The sequence below is a fragment of the Chrysemys picta genome, chromosome 4 (assembly GCF_011386835.1).
Source record: "Chrysemys picta bellii isolate R12L10 chromosome 4, ASM1138683v2, whole genome shotgun sequence".
In the NCBI taxonomy this organism is placed as follows: domain Eukaryota; kingdom Metazoa; phylum Chordata; order Testudines; family Emydidae; genus Chrysemys; species Chrysemys picta.
Genome location: NC_088794.1, coordinates 11,735,716 through 11,748,481, shown reverse-complemented (window position 1 = coordinate 11,748,481; position 12,766 = coordinate 11,735,716). Strand labels below are relative to the sequence as shown.

General features: G+C 47.2%; 1 protein-coding gene across 1 annotated transcript; it reads left to right on the top strand.

The window, feature by feature from the left end:
* The first annotated feature begins 1,666 nt into the window (after nucleotides 1-1,666).
* LOC101951605 (mas-related G-protein coupled receptor member H-like) lies at nucleotides 1,667-12,436 on the top strand. Its single transcript, XM_024108262.3, has 2 exons — nucleotides 1,667-5,946; nucleotides 7,428-12,436. Exons 1-2 carry the CDS (start codon nucleotides 5,785-5,787, stop codon nucleotides 8,427-8,429), a joined length of 1,164 nt encoding a protein of 387 aa, XP_023964030.3. The 5' UTR covers nucleotides 1,667-5,784; the 3' UTR covers nucleotides 8,430-12,436.
* The last annotated feature ends 330 nt before the right edge of the window (nucleotides 12,437-12,766 follow it).

Sequence of the window (12,766 nt, the reverse complement as noted above, 5' to 3'; positions counted from 1 at the left end):
CACTAGTGTAGATAATTTAGGATAAGAACATCAGCAGATGTTCAACCACAGAAGTGCCATGGTAACCAATCGATGTATATCCTAATAAGCTTACGATAATTAATATACTAGCCTATGAGACGAGCGAACCCCAGAATTATCAGGGTAAGGAAGTTTAGAAATAGACAGGGAACTTCGTCATGAATTTTCATGATAGTCACAGAAACCTAGCCCACAGTCCGGGCTAAGCACAACCTAAGCTGCTGGGATCTTGGCACGCCAGGAACAGTACGACCACTTGTAGAGTGCCTATCTTGCCACGTTCGGGGTCTCCACAAGGGATGATGTGAGTATATGGACAGTCATAGGCTGGATGTATTGACGGTCCTTTATTATCTCTATCGACTTGGCTGGGTTGGAGTCTTTGTACTTCTGCTAACAAAAATATTACAAGGCTGTCATCCAAGTACTATGCGACATTCCTTCAATATTTGTAAGCTTGCAGACATCATTTTAGGGTACCTGATTAAGTGTGCAAGAAAATGCAAGTGGCCTCAGTGTAAAAGAAGCAGTGAGGCCTGCCTTAATTCCAAAGTGAATTAAACTAAACTGAATTAAGGGCACTTTAATTATGAATAAAGTGTCCATACAGGAATCTAATGTGGTTTAATTAATTCACTTTCAAAGTAAATTTGAATTAACTTTCCAGAGAATTCCTGTGTTGACAAGCCCTGAGTCTGTAAGGAGCGGGACCTGCCATGAGATTAACTGATGCAGGGTTGGTTGCCTGAGTTTGCAAAGAGCCTGAGACAGTCATTTTGTGATGAGGGGGAAATGCCCAACACATCTCAATGGTGTGTTAACTCTAAGACTCACTGCTCTGGGGGTCTTGGTAACACCATGGTGGGAGACTGGTGGGAGGAGCATGCAAGGAGCCTAGCACCAGAAAGACACTCAAGGAGAGGGACCCCTCCACCACCTCTTCTACCTGTCTGTGGGGAGTAGGGAACTCTTGTTGCAGCTTCTCTCCCACTGCCACCAAAATTCAAATGGGGGAGTGGAGCCATAGACTGATAGGCATTTCCCCAAAGACCCTTCAAAGGGTCTGAACTCTACAGCCAACAGGGAACCCCTAGCCTTGCTGAGTCTCACAGGGTAGCTCCAGTCTAGCCAAATCCCCAGATCCTGGAGTCCTGTGACATCATGACAAGCTCAACCTTCCTTCACGGTAACCTGTTTCTTGCTCTTGTGGTTGTGGAGAAAATCTGGGAAACAAAGCCACGGAAGGATCCCAAACCACAAGGCCAATTAAAAAAAAATGTTTTTTTCCCAAATCTCATGATTTTCAAGCCAATCTCATCCGTTTTTGAAGCCTGACTCATGATTTTTAAACTTTCCAATTTGACAACACTGAAAGTCCTTACAGAAGGCTTCATTTGGGATCAGTCCTGAGAGTCTCAGTCTCTGCCTTGCCCCTCTCTGTTCCTGAGATGGGGGATCCTGGTTTTGTTTCCAAATGTGCTGTGCATCCATTGGCTTCATTGGGAGTTGAGGATACTCAACACTTCTAGCCATGAAGCCTTTGTGCAAGGTATGCCTTGTAAATTATCATTTGAAAACTCATAATTTTCTGGTCGGCAGCATCCTGATAAAATATGTGTGGCAAAATTGTATGTGAAGTTATAAGATTTCCCTGTCTTGTGTCATCAACACACATTCCAAACCCCACAGCTCTGCCCAAGCAGAAGTCAGCAAACAGGTCTGTCCTAAACAAAGGAACATGGGCTTGCTTTAATTTGCATTTAAGCAGTAAACAGGGTCATCAAGCCGGAAGGGAAAACAAAGGAAGTTCAAACAGGTGAAAAGAACCAGCAGGGAACATCTCCATAGACTCTTTGGCTCCTGGTTCTCAGCTGGAAATGTTTTTTAAGAAGGGGACAGGACTATAAAAAGGAGGGGCAAACCCCCATGTCACCTCTCTCTCTGCCCCTGCCTGCCTCATTCTCTGCACCTGGGAGGACAAAAGGAAACAGCCGTTGGACTCTGGGGGCGGGGTCCTGACCTGAGAGTTGGTCCGTAATCTGCTGGAGCATGTGGTGAGAAAGTTTGCTTTGCAACTAAGATAGTTTCTCAAGTAGATACTAGTAAACGGTTTCTCTTTATTTTTCCATGACCACTTCTGAATTTTATGCCTCATTACTTGTACCTGCTTAAAATCTGTCTCTTTATAATTAATAGGCTTGTTTTATTCTTTTATCTACTCCAGTCTGTTTAAGTGTCTGGGTAACTCTATTTAAGATAATAAAATGGCACATAATTCCCTTAAAGGAATAACAGACTTAATATATTTGTACTGTCCAGGTGAGGGCTGGGTGGTACAGGACATACATTTCTGGGGTGTGTTGGGGTCTCCCTGCTGTATAACCAAGGCTGGTCAGAGCCAGGGTGGAGCTGGCAGGCTGCAGTTACACAGGAACACTCAGGGTGTGGCTTGCATGCTGGAAGGCTGTTTGTGAGCAGCCCAGGTGAGAGCTACTTCAGCAAGGCATTGTAAGGCACCCAAGGTTGCAGGGCAGACACAGCCCCCCACTAGTCTGGATTGTGCCCTATGTCACACTATCCCCATACAATCTCTCTCTCTCTCTCTCTCTCTCTCTCTCATCAAGCTATTTTCTGTCTACACATCCTAGTGTCTACCCCACCCATCCCTTCATCCCAATCTCTAATCCATCTTCCTGTTTTTCCGTCCTTAGGTCTAAACCATCCATCTGTCCTTCTTTTTGAATAACTAATCTAATCCATCTATCTAATCTCATTTCTACTCCAATCGCTCATTCCTTTATCTAATCTCTAAACTCACCTCTAGTCTCCTTGCCACCCTGCTGCTCTACCATCTAATCTCTGATCTAATCTAATCTAGGGTTTACTTTATTTTAGGGAGGTAATAATGACCAGAGGGTGGAGGCCAACATTATAATGATGTGAGGGTGTTTGTGTAGGACAAGTATTAGTGGTGGAGGTCTGTGATGGGGTGGAATAGGCCCAGAGTCCCCCTGCTGGAGGCCTCAGTGTCCTGCCACATCCGTCTCAGGAAAAGAGTAGTAGAGGAGTCCTCCAAGCTACATAGAGAGGCTGCGGGGGATGCAACCAATCAGCGGGTTGCAGGCTAGTATAAAGATGCTGCAGTCCAGACCAGAGTCAGTTGCTGCTCAGGGTCTGAGGAGTGAAGCTGGTGCTCCTAGCAGACTGAAGGACTGCAACACCATGGACAGCTCAGTGCTGGCAGGGATAGGGGAGTGAGGAAGAGCTCCTGGTTGGCTGCTGGGACTGAACATAGAAGAACCCTGAGGTAAGGGTGAAGCATTGGTAAAGGCTGGGGCCGTGGGGAAGTGGCACAGGGAACTGAAAGCAGTTTAGTTAAAGGGACACGGAAGTATACGGCTGCTATTCTTAGGGTCCCTAGTCTGGGACCCAGAGTAGTGGGCAGACCTGGATCCCCTCCAAAAGCCACTGGGGAAATGGCCTGCAATTGGACAGCGAAGGGGATCTGAATTGTTAAGAGGCCCAGGTGGATATCTGGGGCCAGAACAGACCAGAGTGGGCGAAGAGTCTCCAGGGTGGAAGCCCTGGGACACAGTCCCCTACTAGGGCCAGGAGCACTTAAAGACTTTGTTGGTCTAACGCCTGTCTGTTTGAGTTCTGTACAGACAGTGACTTGGCCAGAGGGTTGTTGCCTGGAGCAACAGTGTGGAAAAATCTAATTGCATCGAGCACACGAGATGAACAATTCAGCGGTGAATCTATTCTAAGTTTCATATCATTACTGTGTGATCAGCTGAATAAAAGTTTTCCAGAAAAGGAACTAAATAAATGGGCAGCTTTTAACTTTGCCTCACTTTCACCACAACCGATCAGTTATGAATTTGGCACAGAAGACATTAGCAAGCTAGTTGACAAATCCAGAAAAAATCTGGACCTTACTCGAGTGACGTCATCTGCTCAAAACACCATAGAGGAGGAGAAGTTCATTGTGAACTACTACAATGTTTACAAATACATAATTGCCGGGAAACATGAAGCACAGATGATGACACATTTCCAGGAAGTGGTGACTTTCAGTCTACAAAATGCAGAACAATACAGTGTAGTTTTACAACTGGTGGATATATGTGCAACCTTTCAAGCTTCCAGTGCTGATTGGGAGCGTGGCTTTCACCTTATGAATAATATCAAAACTAAATCATGAAGCAGATTGAAAGAAGATCACCTGGATATGCTAATGAGGATCAAATTTCACACTTCAAGTGGTGGAGAAGTAAACCTTTGCCACTCGTCCAGTGTTTCTATACAGTGTCAAGACAGAAGAGAAAAGGTTCGTGATTAGTGGCAAGTATCTGCCCCATCATTTAGCCTGCCAACTACTGACTCAGGGACTCATTCCAGTGACAGTGATTAGTGGTCTCCTAAAATCAAGAAAATAAATAAAGTAATTTCTTTCATGTGTCAAAACAAAATAATGTTTAATTTTACGTCACAAGTCACAACAAAAGGGTGTGTGTGTGTGTGTATATATACACACAATCCTACATAAAGACACTAGATAAAAAGCTTTTTTCATGTCAAGCCAAGAAACATAATCTTTAATTTCAAGCATAAAGAAAGTGTAACAGTTATTTTATTTCATGCATCAGTACTAATGATAAAATATTTTGTTTCCTATGTCAAGAAAATAGATAATTTTATTTTATGCCTCAATGGAATAGATACATGTACGTTTCTAAAAGGCTACTGAAAATTTTGCAGTGTTAATTTTCTTTTTATTTGATTTCATATTAAACATCTTAAGCGGTGCACCTTGTTAATTATCACTTGTTTTATATTCTTCTTCTTCCATACCTATGAACTTTTAAAAAATAATATATTATATCTAGGTTTTTTGTTTGTACTGGTGGTGCACATCCGCACATTACCTCAATATTAGTGGTGCACATAACAAAATTAATTCCACACATGGATGGAAAAAATTAGAGGGAACATTGCTCCCTTGTGCTAAGGGCAGTGGTAGCCAGGGACACTGGAATGAGGGGTAGGGGGCCATGCACCCCCCCACACACACACACACACAGTTTTTACCGGCCATAAGGGTGAGCATGGTAGTGGGGCATCGGGGGAAGAGGTGGTGTGAGAGCAAGGGCTTGGGGGGGACGGGGCCACAGTTCAGGCACCTGTGGCCCCCACACTTTTAAGGCTCTTCTGCCACTCCTGGTGGCAGTGTAGGCGAAAGCCTAATGGGGAAAAATTGTCTTGAGTAAATTGTACTCTATTTTGCTTTATATTCCATTTTGCTAGCTTTGAATTAGTAAGAAGAAATTGTAGCCTTGAATTAGCAAGAAGAAATTGTTCTGAGTTTATTCTTTGCTGAATGTGTTAATTGTTCTTAGAAGGATAGAAGTTTTATGGCTGTAATTCTTGCCTTTGAAATCATGTACTGTTTTGTGTGTGAGTGAAGAATGTACGGTATGATGATTAACTGAATAGAGACAGGAGGCACCAGGACTGATGGAGCCTGGATGGTCGAAAGGGGAGTGGATGAGTCAAGAGGCACCAACTTTATCAGAATCACCCAGATGGCAGATTGACGACCCTAAAGCAAAGGCATATGCCCCAAGGACAAGATAAGGAGTTGAGCCAGAGGGACGAGATAAGAAACAGCTGCGGATCCTCCTGGTAATGCTGATTAAAAGCAACCTTAAAGACCTCATGATTGACAGCTCCAGTGTGACACAGCAAGGTCCATAGACTTGTATGGGAACTCATTACTATAAAAGAAGGGTGTATTGCCGTGGGATTTTGGGTTCACTCTGCATCAACATCGGAGCTTCGAATGCGTTCGACAGAGCCCCAGCTCCCCTCCCCTGTGTGCAGTTTCAGCTGGCCACTGGACCTACCAGGCAACACCAAGGACTGGTAACTATAAGATCCAGCTGCAGAACCTCCTGGTGGGTGGGTGTGAGGGAAGCATATGCTGATTTTAATGCTTACATTGTACTCTCAATAAATGCAGCATATTGCCTTATCCCCTTTTAAAAGATTCTGTGTGCTTCTTCATAAGAGGGGGGAGGAATAGCTCAGTGGTTTGAGCATTGGCCTGCTAAACCCAGGGTTGTGAGTTCAATCTTTGAGGGGGCCATTTAGGGATCTGGGGCAAAAATCTGTTGGGGGATTAGTCCTGCTTTGAGCAGGGGGTTGGACTAGATGACTGCCTGAGGTCCCTTCCAACCCTGATATTCTATGGTTCTATAACAGTAGCAAGGTGCCTCACAACCACAAGTACCCCTGGAAAACATTACCATTATTAATGGGGGACTGAGTTAAGGTTGTGGATTTCCTGATTCCAGACCATGTCTGCTTAGCAGATAGGTTTGTATTAAGAAGGACGAATGATTTACCACATCAATTTAAAAAATATACTCCCAGGAAATCTGTCTTTAGGGATATGTAGAACATACACCACATACCAGACTCATGTGTAGAGGCCAATTCACACACTAGTTACCACAGTAACTATTACACCCTAAATACCCAAGGAGCCTTTCAGTTATAACTGGGCCATTTTGTGGTGTCCATCCCTTGCGTTTTAAACTTTGACGAGCCATTTCCTGTATGTTTAGGAGATTCAAAACAATCACAGAAGTGAAGCAGAACGCTGATGCTACCAGTTGTTATAAAGTGCTCAATGCTTGCCAGCAGTTTTGTGATCCCTGTGTCCCTCTCCCACCCCACACACACCCAAAGTGGAAGGATATTTCCCTGACAGAGCCTGGCACATCTTGTATGCCGAATGCTGCCTAGAGACATTCAGGGAAATTCTTAGTGCTTGTGGCACGGAACATTTTCACGAGATCCTATGGGGAGGATCACAGTGACTGGGACACGGAGATTCTGCCCAGCTTTTGTAAACACAAAAGGTTCCAAGAGGCCGGGGTAAGGGAAGGAAGGGAAGGGTTTGCTGGATAGATTCTTTGGGTTTTTGCATTCATCCAATGGGGCATACTTTATACTGAGGAATCTCTCTTCTGATCTCTAACCCCTATCCACAACCCTTTCCTCTGCCAGCCCTGTCCAGACATGACTGATGGCCCCTACCAATTTCTCTTACAAAGAGGGAGATATGGAGAGGGAGAGAGTATCTCCCCTTCTCTCTGTCTCTGTCCCTCTTCCTCTATCGAGGCTGGTCCCCACCCATCTCTCCTTCTCTGTGCCTCTCTCTGTCCCCACCATCCCCCATGGCCATTCTCTCCCTGGGTATTTCTCACTCATATTCCTTGGGATCTGGTTGTTCCAGCCCAGGAGGTTGGGGGAGGGCTGAAATGATCAGTGAAACTCTGCGCTGGGGATGTCAGAGTCACTGATTTCCACCCCCACCCCCTTCTGCTCTCTGCTAACAGGTGTGCATGAAAGACAAGGAGACGCCGGCATCCCACGGCAGAGGTTTAATGATGACTGAGCTGAGCATAACGTCCCTGCTTCTGACAGAAACCAGCCCAGTCTATAGGGATAATGGGACCGATTGCCCAATACACAGCTTCATTGATCTGATCCTTGACGGGGTCACTGTCCTCATCTGTCTCTTCGGGCTGGTGGGCAACGGGGTCGTCCTCTGGCTCCTCGGCTTCTTCATTAAGAGGACTCCCTTCACCATCTACATCCTCAACCTGGCCGTCGCAGACTTAAACTTCCTCCTCTGCCTGCTTGTTTACCTCTTACTTGGTACTGTGGAATCTCTCTTCTGTTTCCATGAATTTGGGCACTTTCTGAGGTTTTTTCACCTGCTGTTCCTGTTCGCCCACAATGCCAGCCTGTACCTCCTGACGGCCATCAGCGTTGAGAGGTGTCTGTCTGTCTGCTACCCCATCTGGTGCCGATGCCACCGCCCAAAGCACCTGTCTGCCCTTGTGTGCGCCCTGCTGTGGGCTCTCTCTTGCCTGGTAACCGGACTAATGTCTTATTTTTGTGTTTCTGATGGAACTGAACACTGCCGGATGTCACACATAGCCATGTATGTTCTGGATTTCCTGATTTTCGCTCCCATCATGGTTCTGTCCAACCTGATCCTGTTCATCAAGGTCCGACGTAGCTCCCAACAACGTCAGCCTGGAAGGCTCTACATTGTTATCTTGCTCACCGTCCTCTTCTTCCTCATCTTTGCTGTTCCCTTCAGTATCCAGCGCTTTGGCCTGTATTTTAATTATTTTAATATCCCCATTGAGATATGTAATGCACTGGCCTCTGTAAACAGCAGCATTAACCCAGTTATTTACTTTTTAGTTGGGAGCTACAGGAAGCGGCGGTTCAGGGGCTCTGTTAAGGTCGCACTCCAGAGGGTTTTTGAAGAGCATGCAGATTCCAGAGAGGCCTCCAGGACAGACACAATGGAGATGGCCAATTAAATCCCTACAGCACCCAGCCTCAGAGACCTTATTGTGGATGTAGAGCTCTATTAATTAGTATGAAAATTAGCAGCTTCCTACTTGTTTAATTTTTCCAAATAACATATTTGTGTGACACTGGGTTACAATGTTATGTCTGTCTTGGAAAACTCATCAGCATGGACTCTGGGCCTATCATATATATTCTACACATCCCCCAAGCGATAGCTCCAGTGAATGTATATGCATGCAATGGGGCAGTAAATGATTTCTGCTTCTGACTACAAACCCATCTACTAGAAAGAGGGATTGGAAAAAAGGCATTTTGACAGGGTGGGCATGAGAGGCAATAACATACTGACATTAACATAAATGGCAACTTTATTATATTTGCCCAAAGCGTAAGAACTAAAGAGAACGAGTTATTCTAGCAAGAAATACATATCAATATCTATCTAATTAAACAGCATACACATGGCCCAATTCAGTATTAAGTATGATCATTAGAAAACTTAAATAAGTCCAAAGGGACACAAATAAAAGAGCAGTGAGTGAGAGAAATGCAATGGATAGAGATCACCCAGTAGCTATAAGTAGGGCCCTACCAAATTCACGGCTGTGAAAAACATGTCACGGATGGTGAAATCTGGTCTTTTGTGTACGTTTACTCTATACAATACAGATTTCATGGGGGAGACCAGCATTTCTCAAACCGGGGGTCCCAAACCAAACAGCGGTTCTGGGGGGTTGCAAGGCTGTTGTCGGGGGGTCGCAGTATTGCCATCTTTACTTCTGCATTGCTTTCAAAGCTGGGGAGCTGGAAAGAAGTGGATGCTGGATGGACGCCTAGCTCTGAAGGCAGTACCACATTAAGCAGCAGCGCAGAAGTAAAAGTGGCAATTGCATACCAGGACAACCTTATTTCTGACAGTGGTGCTGCCTTCAGAGCTGGGCTCCCAGCCAGCGGCCGCCGAGCTTCCTGCAGCTGGGGGAGGTTCCTGAAGGTGGGTCTGGCACGGGAGCGGCACCTACAAGGGAAGAGGAAGTCCCATCCCTCACCATGCTGGCCAGAACCAGCAGCTGGAGCTTGGTGTAAGGTAGGAGCCCTCAGCCAGGGCACCTCCAGCCCTGCCCCTCCTCGGCTCCAGCCCAGCACCCCGGCACTCGGGAGTTAAAGGCGCTTTGGGATGGCTGTGGTGGGGAACCACGGAACCCCTCCCCCAACCACAGTATCCTGGGCGGTCGCCCATGTCGCCCACCCATAAGGCCAGTCCTGCTCCTCCCCACCAGAGAGCACCCAGCCAGCAGCTGCTGCTCTCTGGCCACCTCGCTCTGAAGGCAGCGCCACCACCAGCAACAGCGCAGAAGCAAGGGTGACAATAGCATGAGCCCACTACAATAGCTTTGTTACCTCCCCCCCAGCCTCCTTTTGGATTGGGACCCCCCCCCCAGTTACACCACCATGAAATTTCAAATTTAAGTATCTGAAACCATGAAATTTATGGCTTGCCTCTGAAGAAGTGAGGTTCTTACCCACGAAAGCTTATGCTCCCAATACTTCTGTTAGTCTCAAAGGTGCCACAGGACCCTCTGTTGCTTTTTACATGAAATTTATGATTTTTAAAAATTCTATGACCGTGAAATTGACCAAAATCGACAGTGAATTTGGTAGGGCTCTAGCTGTAAGAAAGGAAACAGATATGGAGTCCCAGTCCCACTCCACAGGCATATGGCTGCAGCTTATATTTCAAATGTTTTCTCGCTTTTGTCCACCTTCTCTAGATCTTTAATCAAAGGATAAAAAGTGTTTTAATGTAACTCGAAATGAAACTGCTGGGCCACTGTCACCTATTTAATGTTGTAACCGTGTACAAAGCTATCGATAACATCTTCTCCCTTGTTGGGCCCAAGACACCACGGAGTTACCCGCACAACAGATGTTTAGCCATTTATCTCATGCTTGGCTAAAGTTCAAGGACCGGGACTGGGCGGTTTCTGGTGTAAAGACTGAAAGACACAACAATGGGTGACAAGGCTGGGAGCCTCACCCAGAGATGCAATGGGACAGAGAGTGATGATTAGGCAAGTGAAAGTTAAATGACAACTGCACCTCTTTCAGATTTGACAGAGATGCTAGTGCTTATGGTTTGGGGGCAGTATTGGCACATGCGATTTGAGAGGATGGTGGTTTTGTTCGGCAAAAGTCTAGTTCTTCTGAGAGGGCACCACATGGAAGGAACTCCTGCAGTGGTTAAATCTAGAGAACATTTTCATCAGTATTTGTATGGGAGGAATTTTTGGTCAGAACAGACCATGCTTCCCTTCAATGGCTCTTTAGATTCAGGAATCCTGACGAACAGCTCACCATGTGGTTGGGAAAACTGCAAGGCTATGATTTCCCATTCATGCACAAGTTTGGCCATCAGTATAGCAATGCAGATGCCTTGTGTAGATGGCCTTGTTGGAGAGACTACATGCAAACATTCCCTTAGCAGAAGAGCAAAGAATCGGTAGCTCACAGGGATATGTGTACTAGGGAGTAGATGGTTGCCTCCTCTCATCCAATAATTTTCAGAATTGAACAAGTTCCTTGTTCATCCACTGCACTAATGGAAGTGGGGTTGCAGAAATGGACACCAAAGCAACTAGAAACTTCCCAAAGAATGGACCCTGATGTCAGAAGAATGTGTGACTGAAAAATCAATTTGCAAATAGAGCCACCCTGGAATGTAGTGGACCCGCACTATACCACTGTAAAAGCTTTCTGATTTGGAGGTGAAAGATGGAATATTGTATAGGTGATGGGAGAAGCCAGAAGGTGATGGGTACAGGCAGGGCCGGCTCCAGGCACCAGCAAAGGAAGCAGGTGCTTGGGGCAGCCAATGGAAAGGGGTGGCAGTGAAGACTCACTGGATGGCATCACCTGCTGGTCATCCCAGGAATTCACTCGATTCCAGCATATGGAGCACCCTCTGCAGGCCAGTGTCTCGCCTGCCACTGGCTCCTGTGTCCCTCCCGGACCCCGATGCCCTTTCCCTCAGGGTTTTGCCCCAGCAGTACCCCCACACTCTAGGTCTCCCCTCCCTCTAAACCCACCTTGCCTCAGTGGCTACTGCCAGTCGTCATCCAGCCCCCGTTCACTGGGGCAGACTGCAGTCTGTAAAGGCCACTCATCATCGGCAAGGGGGTCGGACCAACTGCCTCTGCCTAAGCCCGGGCTGCACCTCTGCAACCCTGTACCAGCTTTGGCCTTTAGCAAGGCCCAGAGCCTGGGGATTTGCCAGGCTGGAGCTCCCCAGCTCCTCGTGCCTTTCCCCAGCCCTGTTCTACTCCCAGTAGCCTAAGCTCCCAGGCAGCCAGGCCCTTCCCTCTCCAGAGCAAGAGAGACTCAGCTCCTGGCCCCCAGCCCTCTTATCAGGGCCAGCTGGGCCGTAATTGAGCTGGTCACACCTGTGGCTACTTCCCCAATCAGCCTAGCTTGGCTGCTTTTACCCCTGTTCTCCAGCAGTGGGCAGGGCCGGATTAACTTTTTGTGGGTCCTGCGCCAAACATATTTGTGGGCCCCCCTGGGGAATGATTGTAAAAGGGGCCAGGGGTAAAAGCACAGTGGGGCAGGAGCTAGGGTTGGTCTCTGGAGCAAGGGAGGAGTCAGGGGTAAACTGCAAACGCAGCAGGGCTGGGGAGGGGGTAAACAGGATCCCCCCCGCCCCTGCCTACATAGAGCGGGTACCTACCTGGTTCTAGCCCATTCTCTTTGTCTCTCTCTGCACTGAGCTGCCCCATCTCCTGCAGCAGCAGGACAGGTTCTCTTCCAGCCCTCTGGGGTGGGTGTTGGGAGTGGGAGGAGCGGAGGCTAATGTGGTTACTCCTATAACCGGACATTTAGTTTCCAGTCAGCACTGCTAACCGGACACTCCGGTCCCATTTTCTACTGGAGTTTCCAGTCTAAAACTGGATACCTGGGAACAGGGCTGCCAGAAAAGCCTGAGGGGCGGGGGAGAGGGGCAAGCAATCATTTTTAAAAGTAAGAGGGCTAAGCCTGAAGGGGGGGGGGGCAAGTGGTGGGTGGGCTTGGGAGTGGAGAGGAGCTAGTGGGCAGGGCCATGTCGGCTGTACTGCCCAGGTAGGTTGGAGACTGTGGGGATCAGCTGACACAGTATCCAGGGCCGGTGCAAGGATATTTTGCACCCTAGGTGAAACTTCCACCTTGCGCCCCCCACTCCCCTCCGGAGCATCGCTTATTATAAATTTTCAAAAGTGAATACAGTGGAGTCACATCTCACGCGGGGGTTAGGTTCTAAGGTCAGCGCGTAAGGGGGAAATTGCGTATAGTGAAAATTACCATCAAGCACAGTCTA